Here is a 19,487-nt window from a genome sequence, read left to right as displayed (position 1 = left end):
GTTTGGCTCCTTGGAGAAACTAATTGGAGAAGGGACGCTCCACAGCGCCTTACCACAAAGAACTGCATGGAAGGAAGCGTCTCGCCCTCGGGGATCAGTTCTGGAGCAGGCGGTTCAGGGGCTGGCAGCTGCTCGGTCTTGATGGGTCCCGTCACGTCCAGCTCTTCATCGTCTTCGTCATCGGTGATCTTGATGTCCAGATCTTCAGTGTACTTCTTCCGCTTCACCTGCCGGTTTGAGCGCCGCTTCTGGGGAAGGGTGGGGAAAAAGTAAGAAGCCGGGCTCATACAAATCCTCCTTCCACAAGGCTAAGGTAAACAATCAATATCCACTTTTCCATATAAGCGAACACAGCATCACTGTGACAACACATCCCCCAACTGCAAGAGACACCATTCGAAGTCTAAACAGACAAAGTGGTTGTTAGGTAGAATAAGGAGGAACCTTGACTGAAGGCAGGGGCAGTCTATCCTTGCAGGAATATACTGAGGTCTCAGAACCACAAATTGTGGCTCCCAAGTGTCTGCATGTATGTTTTAAATAAACCCAACTCCACTTTAATACAAACAAAAAAATGTGATTGAATCTCCCTGTGTAGAAGGAAGAACCAATCTGTTCTTTCTTGTCTGGGGTTGCCCCCAGGTCATGAGCAAGTCCTAATTTTTCAGGCACGGCAGACCTTGTCCAAAATGAGAACATCAAGCTTATTCCACAGCTTATGCAGGCCGGTAAACAGCATGAAGACCACCTGCTCTGTGTTTTAGAACCTCTGTATAAACTTGTCAGGGACGTGTGGAGGCTAAAAGCATGAGCTGGAAAGTAATCCATTTGCAATGCGACAGCAATACTTACAGACCAACTTTAAAGGGTTGCTGTGGCACAAATGAAGAAGAGGAACACTCAAAGCAAACTATCTGACTGCAGTTGTTCCTACTCTTCCTCAGTGCCTTAAAATGCACCAGCCCTGAAAACTTCCCTTTTTAGAAACGCTTCCTTCTTGGTCTCACCTGGACACTGCTTTCTTCCTCCTCGCGCGGGGACTGCGCGGGTATGACTTCCGCATCAGAGTTGTCAGACGAGGCATTGCGCTTCCGTTTTTTCCCTACGACTGGCGTGATAGTGCTGGAATGAGCAAGGAAGGAGATTAAAAACCCACTCTAAGAACATAAGAACAACCCCGCTGGATCAGGCGATAGGCCCATCTAGTCCAGCTTCCTGTATCTCACAGTGACCCACCAAATGCCCCAGGGAGCACACAAGACAGCTTTTCTCTCTAACAAGGATGGAGGGTTAGAAGAATGGGGCAGAACTCGTGGCTCACGTAGGACTGGCTTGGAAATAAAACAAGGCCATCTGATTTCAAAAAGACCTGCACGAAGACTGCAAGAGGGTTCCCGGGGAGGGGGTGTTAGCAGCGCCTCCAGGTTTCAGGGGCGCAGCTTCTTCTGACTAATTTCTGGCTGCAAACAAGCTCTCCACAGCCTAGGAGAATCCCCATGGAGGGAGCAAACTTCCCTCTGCAGCCAAAGATTATGGAGCAAATCAGGACCTCTTCTCTGGGTTTCCATGCAAGTGGGAGAGGGACAGAAGGCCTCCAAATACACCCCTCAAACTCAGTCAGACCAAGGTCCAGCATGACAAGTTAACAGGGACCTCACTTTGCAGGTCCTCACCTGGGCTTCCCTCGGCCTTTACTCTTGCTGGACCCCCCTTGGCCCCTGCCTTTGCGTGGCCGTTCTTCCTTGGGGACCCGCTCGCCCCCACCCTTCCGACGCCGCTTGCGCTCTCCCGTCTCCTCCGGCCGCACACTGGGCAGCTCATCCTCATTCAGGACGCGGGGGATGTTCTGCTCGCCACGTGCACGGGCACGGGCAATGGCCTCTGCCACAATCCGGTTGGCCTTCTCTTGCTTCTTCTGGTGCTCCAGTTTACGGGATTCGTCTGAGCTGCTCCGCGTTGTCCCACTGGATGAGGGGAGGGCTGCAACCTCACTGCTGCTCAGAACCTTCACGACAGAGAGCCCGGAGGAGCTGCCTTGCGATGAGCTGGCCTGCAGAGGGTGACAGAGACGTGGCAGGTTTCATCTGGAAACCATACTGATTTGTATGGTGGTCAGTGGGCTTTATAACACATGCCCAGTATGCCAGATGCTGATCAGTCCAGGTCAGTGTTAAAGATCTGCTGGGTCGCAGACAAAGGAGACTTCCAATCTGGAGATACTAGAGAGTGAACTGTGCAAAGCATCTGCTCTGACTCTGAGCCAGGGCCCCAAGAGACTTGCCAGCCACTGAAGTGGGGGCCCTTGACCACTGCCTAGAAGTGGCCGGTTCCACTTTGAGACCAGGTCTTTCCAACCACCCTTGTTTCTCTCAACACCCACCAGTACCCTGACCAAGCCCTCCCCATGTTTCTTTAAAACAAGGGTAGGCAATCAATGGCCAGTGATCTGGATGTGGCCTGCCACCCAAAATCATCTGGCCTGTAGTTCCAAAAAAGATACATCCACCTGGCCCAAAGTGGTCCTAAAAAAGAATTCAAATTTGTAATTCCCTCTCTGCAAAGCTTACAGTGTAAGTAGACCAAGGACAGAAGCTTCCTTTGAGCACCCTTCTCTGTCTGGGCCTGCGTATCCCTGCACCACGCCCGTCTCTTTTTCTTAGCTCTATGGCCTAATTGGGAGGTTTGTGCATGCGTAGTAAATGCAAATGTGTTCTCCTTATTGAAGGACCCACTGTCTGGCCCCTGTGCGGAGTAGAAGAAGGTTGCCGACCAGTGCTATAAAGGCACACCACTCTCCACAGAGAAAGGTCTAGGGCAGACTACCAGTAAATTAGGTAGTACGAAATCAAATGGGACATGGAGGAGCTGAAAGGGACAAAGATGAGTTGGGTCACAATTCACTATCTTTGTCATAACTTTTATCACAGGAACACATTGCAATCAGGGCTACGTCTTCTATGGAATTCGCTGCTACATGACATAACAATAATCACTGGCCTAGGTGGTTCTAAAAGGGGAGTAGACAAATTCATGGAGGGGAATAGCTTTACTGGTGATTAGCTATGGCCACTAACTGGAGCCCCCGTGCACCAAGGCAGTGTATCTATGACTACACAAGGAAGGGCTATTGGCTTTCTGGGCTTCCCGGTATATCTGGCTGGTTACCAACTGTTACCCTACAGATGCCTGATCTTGTCTGATCTTGGAAGCTAAGCAGGGTCAGGCCTGGTTAGTACTTGGATGGGAGACCGCCTGGGAATGCCAGGTGCTGTAGGCTTATACCATAGTCTTTCGAGACTGAAGGTTGCCAGCCACAACCATAGGGTGTTGGTCTAGGCAGCCTTTGGTTTGATCCAGCAGGGTCCTTATGTGCTCTGTGCTAAAAGAATCAACTGTTCAGGCAGCCCAAATTCTGTACAAATCCAACTTCCACTTAATTACGTGACCCGGATAAAACATGTTAACTAAATGTTCATAATTTGTCCTAGCTTTGTTCTTCACAGGAGGAGTAAAGCAACACACACACACACACACACACACCCCAAGAAAAATCTGATTCAGACACTTCTCTAGCTTCTTAGTAGGACTGGCTATAAACTTTCAGTAAGGTTTCGGAACTTGCTTTTTACATGCATACTCACTTCCATGAAGATGAACAATGTGCCTATTTACAAACCTTGCATTTTTTTTTCTGTGCTCCTATAAAATCTCAGCACAGTCTTAACCCCACCTGCCACCATCACATCCCAAGAGATCCTGAAACAAAGCCAACTGGAGTGTGGTGGGCAGCAACAATCTTACCTGTGGTTGCAGCACAACCTTGAGAGGCACTGTCACTCTCTGTCCTGAACCACCCACCACCTGGGCTTGCTGCACCGAGGATACACCCAGCGGGGCCTGCTGGCCCGAGGAGCTGGCTGGTGGCTGCTGCAACAACTGGATCTTCTGCGTCCCGGGCTGGCCACTTGACGGCTGCTGTCCAGGTTGCTGGACCTGGAGCTGGATCGTGACCACCTTGGCAGGTTGCCCCGGAGTCCCTTTGGCCTGACTCAGAGCTGCCAGCTGGTTCCCCTGGAGCACAATCTTGCCTGGCAGGCTGCCCAGAACAACATGGCGCTGCCCTGGTGTGCTCCCACCTGCCGGGGGCTGTTGGAGAACCAGAGTGATGCGTTTTGACTCCCCCTGTAGAGGACAAAAAGTTGAGGTTTGCCACCCAAAATACATCTCTGTGCCCTATCCATCAAAATATGGGTCTTCCCACACTTCCACATGCAGCAAATAGAAAACACAGTTTCTCCAAAGCTGTAACTGAGCGATCTGACAATAAATGCAGGTGTTGTTTTTTTTGTTTTGTTTTTTAAAGGCAGATACTAGCCCAGTTCTGTTTGAGAAACGCTTACAGATTCCTAGACCTCTTGATTGGTGCAAAACAGGAATTTAAAAAGTCTCATGCAGCAAATGCTGGCATCGAGCAGGTAAAGGAGATGCTAGCTCCACATTTCTGCCATGAATTCCTCTGTCTCTTTAAGTCTCAAACTACACATCAAGAAATGTCATGAGGTATAGAAGTCCTAGGACTCTACCACTCCAAATGGCAGGGGTCTTTTAAGTGGGTGGATCAGAAGTTTCTGGGAAGCAAGGCCACCAGAAACACAGGTAGTGAACCAAACTCAGGGCGCAATCCTAACCCCTTATATGCCAGTGCTTTCCAGCACTGACAGAAGGGTAATGCAGCTCTGAGGTAAGAGAACAAACATTCCCTTACTTTCAGGAGGCCTCCGTGAGTGACACCCAACTGCAGGCTGCAGCACACGTCCCATTGGCCAGTGATGGAAAGCAATGACATAAGGGGTTCGGACTGTGCTCTCAGTCACAAGAAAAATTCTGTTGGATTGGAGAAAAAACCAACCTAACCCAGCATCCTGTTTTCACAATGGCTCACCAGCTGACTCTGGGAAGTCCACAAGGAAGAAAGCTGAGAGACTCCATGGAAAACAGTACTGAGCTAGGTGGGCCAAAAATCTGCTTTTGTAGACAGGAGCTTCATATGTTGAGTCTGTGAACCAAGATAAGGACTTGCCAAGTCTAACCACAGGCTTCACTTGCCTAGTACTGTCTATCCTGGTTGGTGGCAGCTCTCAAAAACCTGCTATTCAAGATCCTGTAAAACTGGAGAAGCCAGGGATTGAACTTCAGACCTTCCCCTTGAGTAACACCCAAAGTGATGAACATCAGGGCAACGAAGATCTCAACATCACTTATACACCAATGGGATCCACCAGGTTGTTGTTGATTAACAACAAAAGAAACCTTCAGGTGGATAGTTCAATGCATATGGTGGGTCAGCGTATAGCAGTGGTGATGGAGGCAAATCCCATGCTGGGGCCATTAGAAAAGAGATCAAAAACAAACCTGCTAATGTTATCATGCCATTACACAAATCTATGGTGCAGCTATATGTGGAATACCACATCCAATTCTTGCTGCCACACTGCAAGGGGATTATCATAGAGCTGGGAAAGGTCGCAACAGAAGGCAACCAAAACCATTAGCAGGCTGGAAATCTTCTGTATGAAGAGAAGCTACACCACATGGGGCTTTTTAGCTTGGGAGGAAAAGGTGATGGGGCGGGGGACACAACTGAGGGCCCAATCCTCAGTACCGGTACAGCTGCAATGCAGCACTGGGATAAGGGAACAAATGTTCCCATACCTTGAGGAGGCCTCTGTGACTGCCTTTCCAACACAGGATGCAGTGCATGCCCCATTGGCATGGCTGCACTGGCACTGGAAAACTGGATAGGACTGAGCCCTGAGTCTTCTAGCATTATGCTGCAGGAGTTTGGTTTCAGATTTGTTTCTTTTCTTCCCACCCACCTGCTGCTCTTCTAGAGTATTGTTTATACCTACTTGGAAGTAAGTCCCATTGTACTTGATGTAACTTTCCTCCAGAGGAATCAAGACCCAATCACACTCCCTGCATTTCCTATCTTCTTGGCTTCTTCTGCTTGTTCCCACTTGAACTTTAAATAGATTGACCACTGTGAAAACAAACCACCTTTCCCTGCCCAATTCTTGGTTGGAAACGACTATGCTAAGACGCGTGTAGCCTCTCTAAGAATTGTGTATATCTCCTACACGGAATAATGTATGGTTTAAGAATGGATTTGGGTGTTTTCCTATCAGATTCCCTTTCCTGCTGTTTTTAAAGGAATTTTGAAACTCCATACCTCTAAGGCCGGGCCAAGTTAATCCAGGCCGAGGGGCTGGATCCACTGTTTGGGTGGATCCATCCTTCCAGAGAGCAGACCATTTTGCTCCATTCCCACACGGTTTGTCCTCCTGGTGGACCTGGGCACCAGGACGCTCTGGGCAGTCGCATCTGCCTAGTTGTCCTGTCACACAGCTTTCTGGGATGCTGGGCAACAGACACAACATCCCAGTGTCCTGGTTTACCAGGAGGACAAGGCATGCAGGAGTAGAACAAAAAGCTGCAGTCTGGACGGGGACTGTACTTGCAGAGGACCAGGGTCACCACTGCTCTAAGGGATTATCTTCGTTCAGGTATCTCCCCGTTGCTCTGTGGCTGATACCATTTTGGTACAGACCTCCTGGTACCAAATCTGGAGCCTAGCATTATCAAAATAGATGCACAACATGGAAAGTGGACAGAGGGGAGTTGCTCTCCACCCCCATAGTACTTGATGTGCTTCCACAGTACTTATGAGCCAAGGCACATAAAAGGAAACTGATTGGCAGGGGTTTAAGGACAGACAAAAAGCACTTCCTCACACTGAATACAATTAACCAATGGAATGCATGGTCACTGGCTTATGTGGCTTTAAGAGGGGATCAGGCAAATTCACAGAGGGAGAGTCTTATCCATGGCTACTATGGATGGCGGCTGCACACCAACTCTGGCTTGAGAGGCAGCATGCCTCTAAATACCAGCTGTGGGAGAGCAACTATAGGTAACAGGTATGCCTTCTGCTCTTTCAGGAAGCATGTGACTGACCACTGTGAGATACATGATGCTGGACCAGATGGACTTGATCCTCCAGGACTCTTCTTACACTCTACCACCAAGCTATGCCCTATCCAAGTCAGATAACTAAACTATCCACTGTGTCCCATGGGCGCTGCACACTCACCTGGGCCGGAGTAGAGGTCAGAGTCACGGCAGGTTTCAGGGGCGCAGCCCCGGTGTTTCCCGCTACTTGACTTTTGACAGGCTGTAGCACCAACTGCTTGACAGGCCGGCCAGGCTGCACAAGGCGGTGGAGTGTGGCAGGGGCTCCTGCTCCAGGGGAGACTTTGGTGGCTAGAACCGCATTGCCTGAGACGATGGAAACACCTGGCCTCAATGGGGTGCCTGTTAGCACCTTGGCAAATGTCACTTTGCCTCCGTTAGCTGCTCCTATAGGCTGGGCTTGAATCTGGGCTACATGGGCCCCTGTCATTGAGCCCCCTGCTGGCGCCTTCAAAATGACAATCTTTGGGGCTGGCGAAGGCGCTGCTGCTACTTGCTGCCCTCCAGTGGAGGAAGAGGCCACAGCCTGTGTGGTGGTTGTGGAGGATACTCCCATAAATGGATTGCCCTGGCTGAGGACCTCCTGGTCTTGTGGGGCCTGCAGGAGTCCTGGTTGATCTTGCTGAGGCAGCTCAGGTGTGGTCACAGGCTGTGTATCCGAGAGGGGTAGAGTCTGCGGTTGGGAAGGCTCTGGCTGCGGAGTGGCCTGCGGTTCTTTAGACCTCCCTGCCAGGGTGTCCAAGGCCCCGCCTGGAAGCCCCAACGCCTCCTCAATGGGGTCTGGGGCCCCCTGGTTGAAGCTCTCATCTGTCAATGAGTCCAGGCCAAAGAGATTGGGATCATCAAAGAGGTCCATGATGGGGTCAGCCATGGCAGAAGAAAGAGGTGGAGCTCTTGGCTAGGAGAGGGGTGTTGTTGTGGGGTCCCCTCCCCAACTGCAGCACAAATTCAAGTCTCCACGATCAGGCAGGGCCAAACCTCATGAAGAAAGAAGCAGGCAGTCTAGAGCTGTCTGGAGAGGAGGAAAATGTGGCATTAAGTCAGAAGGAACACCATTTCAAAAGTCAGAATGCACTGCTTCCGGAAAGCCCCACTTTCTTACACCTACTCCAATCCCAGCACCTGGTTTGCTTCCACTCCCATTCAGAATTAAAGACACAGAACACCTATACTATATTACATTTTGAGAGCCAGTGTAGCATATGGCTTATAGCAGCAATGTTCAACTTTTTAAATCTCACGGCAAAGAAGGCACTAAAATTGTCAAATAAGACCACCAGTTTTTGACAACTGACAAGGCACACCACTAACAGAAGGAGTTTCACATCCCCCAACAGCCCTACTAAAAAGTGACCCTCCCCCAAACTCCATCAGCACACCTGTAGCCCATTCATGGCACACCAGTGTGCCAAGGCGAAGGGCTGAACATGGCTGGCTTAGAGTGTTAGACTAAGGACGCAATGCTAACCCACTTTCCAGCACCGACATAAGAGCAATGCAGCTCCTAGGTAAGGAAACAAACATTTCCTTACTTTGAGGAAGCCTCCGTGAGCGACACCCAACTGCAGGATGCAGCACATGTCCCATTGGCACCGCTATGCCAGTGCTGTAAAGTGGGTTAGGATTTGAACCTAAGAGTGCAGAGACACAGGTTCAAATCCCCACTGGGCATGCTCATTTGATAATGTTGGTCTAGGCACTCTCGCTTAGCCCAGCCTCGCTCACTGAGTTGATGGGAAGATCAGGTGCAGAGTAGGGGCAGAAGGAAGAATAATCTGAGCTGCTTGGAAGAAGAGAATGAATAAACTAAAATATGTTAAGAACATAAAAACAGCCCCACTGGATTAGGCCATAGGCCCATCTAGTTCAGCTCACAACGGCCCACCAAATGCCCAGGGAGCAAACCAGATAGCAAGAGACCTGCATCCTGGTTTCCTCCCTTGCATCTGACATAGCCCATTTCAAAAATCAGGAGGTTGCACATACACATCATGGCTTATAACCTATAATGGATTTTTCCTCCAGAAACTTGTCCAATCCCCTTTTAAAGGCGTCCAGGCTAGATGCTGTCACCACATCCTGTGGCAAGGTGTTCCACAGACCAACCACACCAAACACACACTGAGCAAAGAACGCTATGACATTCCACTCTGGCTCTTTATTCCCATGTCTCTGAAGTCTCCTCTGTTCCCCTCCCCTCTCCTGCCTTCCTCCCCTCACCCCATTTACACTTTTTTAGGTCAATGAAGAAAATATTTTAAGTTCACTGGCACCAAAATCAGTTTTTCTGTTTCAGCCATTCTCAAGCTACCAGTCCTGTGCAGGAACAAATAAGTATTTCAGATTTCTAGCAGCCAGCTTCAAATGCCTCAATGTCTCTGACCCAAAATAGCAGAGGTAATTTCAATGCCCACCCATCTCCCCACCCCAAGTCAATCATTTGTACATTCAAGAGTCACTTGAAGAGCATGTCACGCTCTCTCTCTATTATGACATCCTTCAGTCCTGGAAGACTATGGTATCGTGCTCTGAAAAGTGGTTCTGGAACAGAGTGTCCTCTCCAGTGCGTGAAGCCTGGGTAAAGTAGATATGGAGGATAGACTGTTTCCCATGCAGCAAATCCCCCCTCTCCATGTCACTGAAATGGTCCAATGGAAAGGCAGAAGCCAATACGGTTGGTTCCAGCAGCGTCGCAGGAGTTGCCAGAACGTGACTGTGTTCAGCCATGAACTGCCTCAGCGACTCCGGCTCTGGATTTTGCCTCGAGGTTGACTCCTGAAGCCTTTTCCATAACTGGATGTAGCCACAAGGCAGTGGAGGTTTGGGATCAGAGTTTTCCTTCTCTCAGATGAGCTGCCTTCCCAGGCTGATGAGTCCCATCTACCCGGCGGCTGTTTAGTCGCCTCTTACGACAAGTACATCCAAACTGAGGGCCTATTCTTATCCCCACCCACCAGGGGAATCTCTTGGGGGCTATCTCTATTATGACTGCTCTGGGAAACAGACAAGAAGATTCCACTGGATTGTGGGATCCATTCTGGGATTCAAACCCCCTTTTAAGGACTCTGAATACGACTGATTCAGTGCTAATAGAAAATGCTCAGTTTTTAGCTGAAGTGCTGTTCCCCAAAATTTTTCTACCTTATTTGACTTACCCAATGGGCACATGTTATCTTTCTCTGCAAACAGCTGCCCTGCAAGTTCTGTCTGAACTGAAGGGTGGAGTCTAACATAAAAATGAAGGTGAGAAGGACATGTCCTTAAATCATGCATCATTGGCCCTAGATCTGTTTTCGATACAGAGAGACAGCAGGCAAAATTCAGTCACCTGCAAACGTTCAGCCTTTATCCAAACTAGGTCATTTAGAGTGGTGAGAAGCAGGGACAAATGATTCACATATTGTTACCCATCCTGAGCACTTGCGGTGATCTGGAAATTCGACTGAATAAACGAGTGACAACTATACAGCAGACTTGTACAAGTTATGACCTTCCAAGCTAGAAGCCGACAAGCAGCCGCAACACTGGATTCAAGAAACTGCCCATCTGCACTGCCTGCCTAAGGGCCCTATTCTACTGGGCCCACGATGGCCCAGTGATGGCGCTCAGTGTCAAAAACATGCCACAAGCTTTGCCTGCAATAACCAGAGCTGAGCGGAGGCCAGTCAAACATTGCCTGGAGTGACAGAAGGCAAGGCAGAAGGGGATGGAAATGGCAGCAGGCTCTGCCACCATATCCTAACTCCCCTCCCAGCCTGGGAGACCTGACACAGGTCTCCTAGATTCCGCGCCCACTTGATAGCGGCAACAGATGTGAGGAAACTCATCGGGGCCACCTGGGTCTTACATGGGGTAAGGGGGCCCTGCTGGATGCAGCAGTCGTCATTTCAGTGCCGCTGCAACCCTGGGCACTGGGAAGCACTGTAAGACAGCAAAAATAGGGGATTTGTGAAACCTGATGAGTTTCTTGGAGGGCCATACATATCTTGAAGGGCCACAGGCTGTGTAGTCTACCTCTGGAGGGCTAAATAATATTGACCTGTGCATTGGAATAATGTTGTTCCGGGAAAACATGAAAATTTCCCTCTTGGATGTGTATCCAAACCTTCCTCCAACCTTGTCAGGGAAGCACAAATGGTTCTCTTCCTTTGAATGACACCACAACCCCCTTCGGTAGGTTGGCAACCTTCAGTCTCGAAAGACTATGGTATAAGCCTACAGCACCCGGTATTCCCAGGCGGTCTCCCATCCAAGTACTAACCAGGCCTGACCCTGCTTAGCTTCCGAGATCAGATGTGATCGGGCATGTGCAGGGTAACAGGGTTAAGCTGACAAAAAGTTACTCTGCTTGCTTCATAGGCAACTAGGGATTTCCCATTCAGACTCACAACTGAGATAGCACAGCATCATAGTGACAGTGCTACTGTTGCTTCTGCCATATAAAAAAAAATTATTTCCATTTCCCCATCCTATTTAAAGTGACAGTAATATATAAGATATTTTAAAGTTGCTTTTCTTTTTTAAAAAAAAAACATATACAAAGAATTATTTTTTTTTTAAGTCTTAGCCTGGTGCCTGAAGAAGAACAGAAGTGGGACCAGGTGAACTTCCCTTCAGAGGATATTCTAGAACTCACAAGCGAGAAGGCACTCTCCCCAATCACCACCACCTCACATCTAAAGGTGGGAGTAGGCGCCTGAGGAGGGACATGATTGAGACATACAAAATTATGCAGGGGATGGACAGAGTGGATAGAGAGATGCTCTTTACACTTTCATGTAACACTAGAACCAGGGGACATCCGCTAAAATTGAGTGTTGGGAAAGTTAGAACAAGACAAAAGAAAATATTTCTTTACTCAGCTTGTGGTTGGTCTGTGGAACTCCTTGCCACAGGATGTGGTGATGGCGTCTGGCCTGGATGCCTTTAAAAGGGGATTGGACAAGTTTCTAGAGGAAAAATCCATTACGGGGTACAAGCCATGATGTGTATGCGCAACCTCCTGATTTTAGAAATGGGCTATGTCAGAAGGCCAGATGCAAGGGAGGGCACCAGAATGAGGTCTCTTGTTATCTGGTATGCTCCCTGGGGCATTTGGTGGGCCGCTGTGAGATACGGGAAGCTGGACTAGATGGGCCTATGGCCTGATCCAGTGGGGCTGTTCTTATGAGGAGATCCTCCAGAGATGACCTCAATGCACAAATAAGAGGGTTCCAATAGAGGCCTACCTTTCTGGGTTGTTGCATGGGTGAAGAAGATTGGGGATGACGACACGGAAATGACACTATGGGCGCAATCCTCACCCCTTATGTCAGTGCTTTCCAGTACGGGCACAGTGGTGCCAATGGGGCATGTGCTGCATCCTGCAGTTGGGTGTCACTCACGGAGGCCGCCTGAAAGTAAGGGAATGTTTGTTCCCTTACCTAGGAGCTGCATTGCCCTTATGTCAGTGCTGTAAGGCACTGACATAAGGGGTGAGGATTGCACCCTCAGTAACACAAAAATTGTTTTTGTTTCTTATCAATTTGGAGGCTCTGATTCTGACTGTAATTTGTTTCATTAACACTCTTTATTTTAAATTTTGTGTTTTTATCTATCCAGTCACCTTATGCTCCCGGATTGGCCTTTTCAGCCACACTAGACGCTGTGCCAGAACCACCTTTCAGAGCGCGATACCATAGTCTTTCGAGACTGAAGGTTGCCAATACACCTTATGCATTAATACTCACTGCATCATACAACTGCATATTGTAAATTGTGGCTAAACTATTGATACTATGCCAAAAACTGTGGCATTTTTTTAAATTCTCACACCCAAATTAATCAAGATACATTGAAATATACAGATCGACACAACATTGTTCACATTTTGTGACATAGTGGAATCATTACCACCTCTCGGAAGACCCTAATGCCTACACTAAAAATAGCCTTCTTTTTTGAGGGGAAGAATATGAGCTTAATGAATACTGTTTATCATTAGCAATCCTGACAGCTGAAAGTTGTGTGGGAGTTGAGCCGAGGATTCTATTAAGAACTTTCTATGGAGGACCAGATCATTTGCAGAATGGCCAGCACCTTCAGCAAAAAGGGGATAACTCAATTTGTACAAAGTGCTCGAGGTGGGACCATCAAGTGTAGAATTCCTTGCCCTATCAGCAAGGGCCACCATAATTTGGCAACTGCTGAGTCCTCTGGGGAAGAAAGTACTGGCGCAGCTATCTTTGCAACATGATTGCGTGGGAGGACTTTGCCATTGTTCCCCCCCCCCCAGTGGGAGACCCCAAAATTAGGGCACATGAGAACTAGCTGCAGGTGTCATAGAAGTCAAATTATTATAGAAGTGAACACACATTATACACCTTCAAGTACAGCCCAGGTGTCTCCTTGAATGTTCTACTCGAGTGGTTCTCAAACTATTAACACCTGGACCCACTTTTTAGAATGAGAATCTGTCAGGACTCACTGAAAGTGATGCCATTACCAAAGTGACATCATCAAGCAGGAAAATTTTTAGCAATCCTAGGTTGCAATCCTACCTACACTTACCCAGGAGTAAGTCCCACTGACTATCATTGTTAAAAGCATATACATAATAGCCTGTTCAAAGTACAGATCTGTAACATTTCCCCAAATGCAGTCACATATCATGGTAGCATCAAGTCTAATATTAAAAATAAAATATTCAGATGAATGGGGACCCACTTGAAATTGGCTCACAGACCACCTAGTGGAACCTGATCAGTATTTGAGAAACACTGTTCTATTCTAAGGCTTAATTCAGAGATGAATTTACTTTCATTTAAGGATTTTTGTCTGTTTTGTTTCTGTGTGTGCGTTAAACACCTCTTAACACACTGAACTTGTTTTCTGTTCTCAGAGAGGCAGCAATGAAACCCAGAAGAGCTGGCAAGTCCATGTGAAAAGCTGACTCTCTTGCATGTGCAAGCTTTCCACAAGTGGACAACCACTTTACATGAGAAAGTGTCAAAAAAAAAAAAAAAGTCATTCCAAAGTAGAACAGATTTGGGTATGGGGGCTGCCCATTCATGAGACTGAAAGGCAAGGAGAGCACCAATTCTGTTTGCACACTCACCCCCACTGCTGTTCTTCCTCATCTCCCTCCTACTCTCTGGACTAGAAAATGAATAAAGGGTGGAGTGGAAGTGTAGAGGACAGGAGAAGAGAGTGACTATTCAGCCCACCACTCTCTTCTCTTCTATGCTTCCTCTGCTGCTCCATCCCCTTCCTTTTTTTTCCAATACAGAGGGTAGGAAGAGCAAAAGTTGGTGCATCATCAGAGAAAACTGGGGGGGGGGAGCACAAACATCTAACATGCTGCCTCACACTAAGAAACCTTGGGTCAGCCCTGCAGAAATGAAATGCTAGGACTGAACATTTGAACAGAAGCTGGAGGAAAAGATAACATTGGGGGGGGGGGGGAAGGAATAGGGATTCTGCTCCCAAACTGGTACTTGATCTTGAGAAATGGGCCAACGAGGGACCCTCTTCACCCTTTTCCAGAATGCCCCCATCCACTGGGAAAAGAGGAGAGCTGTGGGGCAACCAATTCACATCACCCTGCTTGTGGGGGAGAATATAGTCCAACATGTAGCAAGAGGACCAAATCAAGGCACATCAGTCTCTTCGTTTCTAGCAAAATTACCAAGGCACTTTTTGTTCATGGAAATACTTACTGTATAGCCAAAGAGAGATACTACATGTTTGCTCTCTCCAGATGCAGGCTGAAGGTACAACAGATCGTTCCAGGGTTATACAAGTCCAGCACACATAACATATCTGTCGTTAGCCAGAAGCGTGCTCTATCTTTCCGGCCACAGTTCACCTGGCAGGTTTGTTGGTTCACCAAGCTCTTACTGCCAATTTAGAATTTTTTTCCCCTTCTTCCTCGATTCTGAGGATGTGAGAGTCAGCCATGGTGGCAAGAGATACAAGACAGACAAAAGACCCCTAAAAGAGAAGGGATGCCAACCCATTGATCACCTGCCTTTAGCTTAACACGTTTACACTACCAAAATAAAAACCCAAAACCTGATATAGATATTGCAAGGCGGGGGTGGATAATGAAGGATGTGCAAGCAATTCTAACTTAAAAGGAAAGCAAGCTTTTTCGGTCTGGAGGAAAGACCAAACAGCAATTCCTTTTCCATCCCCTACTACAATTAACACCCCAGGACCAAAAGAACTTCCAGAAATAATAAGGATGTTCCTAATTTTTGGTCATAATTATGTTGATGGAAAACAAAAACAGAGCCCACCAATTTAACCACAAATGTGTTCCCTATTGAATCTCAACCTTCCAACACACTCCCTCTTCCTATATAGACCCCACATCCACCGCCAGAGCAGAATGCGCACTACCCACCTGCACTTCTTCCAGGCCTCTTCCCCTCACATCTGCACTTCCGTTCACAGCTCTAGAGTCCCTTAAATGCACCTTCTTCACCCCAGGCACAGTGAAGCCCTTTCATTCCATCTGCCTTTCCCCATGATCGCCCTGCAGCCCACACTCAGTCCCCTCAAAACCCTCCCCCATTGCCCCCCCCCCAAAAAACCTAACCTCGTTGGAACCCCAGCTCGCTGTCCTTTCATTTGGCCTTTCACCACCCAGGTCTCCCGCTCTCTTCCCACCACAGACTCACATTCAACTCCTGCATCTCAGCACTTCAGTCCAAGCCTCTGTGAGCCCCAGCATCTCCCGCACCTACCTGCCTTTTCTGTACAGCAGGTATGCTCCCACCCAGCCCCTCTCCCACAGCCTGCCTCTCTGCAAGCCTCACATCCAGCCCTCTATATTTTTACAGCCTCTGCCTTAACCCCCAAATGTGTGAGCTCCAGTTGGTCCCATCCCCCTCCCAGTTTCCCTGCCGTTTCCATTTCCCACCATCCCGATCACCCCCCCTTACCTCCCGCTACTCATAATCTGCATCCTCCCCCACTCCAGCTGAAGGCTCCCCCATCTCTTCACCCAATCCCAAATCCTACCCAGCCCCCATACCAGCAGCAGCAGCTCCTCCTCCAAACCTCCGGCGTCTCCTTCCTTTCCTCCTCCTCCTCCCAGACCCAGCACTGAGCGCAAGGAGGAGGGAAGGAGAGAGGCGGAGCCAGGCCCAGCTACTCTTCCTCCCCCCCCAAACCAGCCAGACACAGTGATCCAGCCAGGTCTTTTCCTCTGTTCCACTGCAGAGAGAAAGAGGGCCCCCCCCACACACACACACCTTGATCACTGCTCATTTGCAGCTCTTGATCTCATTGCATGCTTTTAAAAAATTAAAAAAAACAAAAAACCTACTGGTTAGTTTAACACTAAGTATATGCAACCAAATGGCACAAAATGCCACCCCAATACATATAATCACACCCATTCACTTGCCAGCATATATGGATCTATACATATGCATGTGCGCGTACATGCACATTTACACTGAAAATCATTTAGCCCACTTCCTATTTTTTAACCAAAATATGACATGAAATCAGATAATTCTTGGTTGCCTACACACAGACAGAGAACAAGGAGGGAGAAAAAGAACTGCTAGAGGGAGGGAGCCCCCCTCCCTTAAGGTGCTTGCCTGTGCACCTTGATTGCAACATTTAAAAAAAACAAAAAACCACCAATCAGCTTGCTGTGCTTGTGTACATATTTATATTACACACAGACACAGACACATACAGTTACCAAAGACATTATGCGTTGCACCTCCTTCCCAACAAAGGGGGGGGTGGACTATTAGAGCATAAAACATAGGTGAAAAGAGCCTCTCCCTTCTCTTCCTTCCCCTGCCCATTTGCAAATTTTGATTTATTAATTGCATGCAATTTTTTTCTGGGAAAAAAATTGTGGCAATATTACCATAAGCATCAAAGACCGTGGTGGTATTTTATTTAATGGTAGGCTCTGGCTCAAACATACCATGATGGCAGATCAAATTTGAGCAACAACAAAATAGCACTATTCTCTACATATTTGCTCAAAGCTACAGACTGCTCCAAGACTGATCACCAACATCATCCCTGACAAAAACATACACAAATGCTCTCAAATATCAGATTCCTGAAGCTGTCCCACACACACACACACACACACAAATCCACTTTCTACCTCCTCACACCCATTTCAAATGGTTTTCCCAACAGGGATGCAATATTCTCAAACCCCCCCCCCCCCAAAAAAAAATTTAGGTAACCATGTTGGTGCATAAGGAGAAGTAACTGGTATCAATTTGGAAGCAACTTAGACTGTAACCCCTTTGGGGCAGGGAACCATTTCTGGATTAATTATATTGTGTGAATCACTCTGAATGCTAATTTTGGTTGAAAAGCAGTATATTATTAAGAATATTTATGGTAATACCTCATATATCTTTGGTTCAAAGAAACAACTGAGTTCTGCTCACAAACCACACACCCCCAAACAACATTCCTACCACTGAAGAAATCTTGTACAAAAATGAAAACCCCAAATCGCACAGTCTCTTTTCAAGCGATTCTACTCCACATCAACGATACTCCAATCTAGTACTCCAATCTAGTGATGCACGCAGGGACACTCTCTCACTCTAAAAATGTACATATAACCACCCCACTTCAGTGAGAAGCTCCTCACCACCTATTAGGATGTACCCTTACAATAATCTGAACACACAGGTGAATGAGCAAATTGTAGTCACGCATAGCAAACCAGACACGTTGCAAATAACTCGAAAGTTGAATTCACAGAATACAAATACAGCCAGATTTCCAAACTATTTAGAAGCTTATCAAAGTCACAATGACAGGATGAAAATACCATAAAATTCTGGATTCAAATCTTCCTTACCTACAAACTTTGAGGTGGTCTTATTTATTTTCACATTTTTATACTACCCTTCCTCTAGGGAGCTCAAGGTGGTGTACATAGTTCCTTCCATCCTTTTGTCCTTACAACAACTGCCCAAGGCAGCGATTCTGAACTTCTTTTCATCTCATAGCACATTGACAAGGCACTAAAATTGTCAAGGCACACCATCAGGTTTTTGACAATTGACAAGGCACATCATGCTGCCAGTGGGGGGCTGGGATCCCCCATTAGCCCTACTAATAAATTACCTTCCCCCAAATTCCTGTGGCACACCTGTGGACAACTCATGGCACACCAGTGTGCCACGGCACAGCGACTGAAAATGACTGGCCCAAGGTATGTTAGGCTGAGAGAATGCAATTGGCCCAAGGTCACTCAAGAAGCCTCATGGTCGAGAGGGGATCTGAACCTGTAACTTCCAGGTCTAAGTCCAAGTATGCCACTTCTCCCTCAACTGTGACATTTTATCTACAATATGGGAATCAAGCTTGACTGCCTTAGAGGAAGACAGCCAAACCTGCATCCAAGAACTGGTTCAGAGTGGTTCCTCCCCCTCCAGAAAACCCAAACTGAACCCATAACTAACATTTCCTGGTTGCCTTGAACCGGAACTAAACTCCTAAACATAAAATGTGATTAAAAGTTCAGCTGTGATAGTAAGTCCAGCAATCAGGCACTCAGCTTTTAACTGTATGACAAATGTTCTGTTTTTTGGTGTCTTTTATTTTTAAATTCTGCTACAAAGGTTTGTTAAAACATTTTTTTAAATCCAAAAGTGAAACAGTATAAACGAGTAAAAAATTCGTCCTCAAGTGAAACAGTTATTGTATCCATTTTACCAAGTCACACTACAAGCAAACAGGATTTGATAACATTTCATGAGGAATGCTATCTAAAACCAGTTCAAAGTGTCTGAACGGATTATCAAATCACTCGTAAAAAAAATTAATCTAAACCGGAAAGCTAAAAAAATACTGAGGAGCCAAACATAGAACTGAATCCAAATTAGTAACGGTTCAGTTCCCTACTTAAAGGGATGTTGTAAGGACTGAAGAGATAATGCACATGGAAGTGCTTTGCTAACAGTTGAAATGCATCAGGAAAACTGTAAAGTACCTCTCATTCACCTGAGGAGCAGCTAGTCTATTGCCATTACACAGACGGGAAAAATGAGGAAGAGAGTGACTTGCACAAGTACTAACCAGAAGTCAAGAAGTTCCCACAATACTTTATGAACTAACTGTACAAGACAAAGGCAGTTTTAAATATACTTCTATAATCAGAAAGAAAGAAAGAAAGCCAGGAAAATGATTTTATAACTACATTCCTTTATAACTACATTCCACACACACACACCTCTCTCCTCCTGCACTAAAATGTAGAAGACATGTCAGTTTCACCAAAGCCAGTTCTCTCCACAGTGAAGACACTGACAAGATCATGGGAAACCCAGATCAATTTCACCTATGTTGGGAAGCCTTCATCTCTTCACTCCTTTTCTCTTATAGACAAGGTTTACCCTCACTCAAGAAGAGAGGGTGCTCGCTCAGTCAGTTCAAAGGGGAAGGTATGTATAGTCACACATACCACAATATTT

The 19,487-nt window shown here is 47.1% G+C and overlaps 1 protein-coding gene and 1 pseudogene across 1 annotated transcript in view; both read right to left on the bottom strand.

The window, feature by feature from the left end:
* Window positions 1-19,487, bottom strand: part of CHD8 (chromodomain helicase DNA binding protein 8) — a 56,013-nt gene that overhangs the window by 27,144 nt on the left and 9,382 nt on the right. Inside the window, exons 3-7 of the mRNA XM_066626801.1 lie at window positions 7,151-8,041; window positions 3,802-4,182; window positions 1,674-2,050; window positions 1,008-1,122; window positions 54-248 (exon numbers count right to left, since the gene is read on the bottom strand). Coding sequence (XP_066482898.1) covers window positions 54-248; window positions 1,008-1,122; window positions 1,674-2,050; window positions 3,802-4,182; window positions 7,151-7,900 — 1,818 coding nt within the window. The 5' untranslated portion in view covers window positions 7,901-8,041. The remainder of the gene's footprint in view (window positions 1-53; window positions 249-1,007; window positions 1,123-1,673; window positions 2,051-3,801; window positions 4,183-7,150; window positions 8,042-19,487) is intronic.
* On the bottom strand, window positions 11,242-11,358 carry LOC136654669 (5S ribosomal RNA; annotated as a pseudogene).

This window comes from Tiliqua scincoides, chromosome 5 (genome assembly GCF_035046505.1).
Source record: "Tiliqua scincoides isolate rTilSci1 chromosome 5, rTilSci1.hap2, whole genome shotgun sequence".
Taxonomy (NCBI): Eukaryota; Metazoa; Chordata; class Lepidosauria; order Squamata; family Scincidae; genus Tiliqua; species Tiliqua scincoides.
This window is presented reverse-complemented; position numbering and strand designations above follow the sequence as displayed.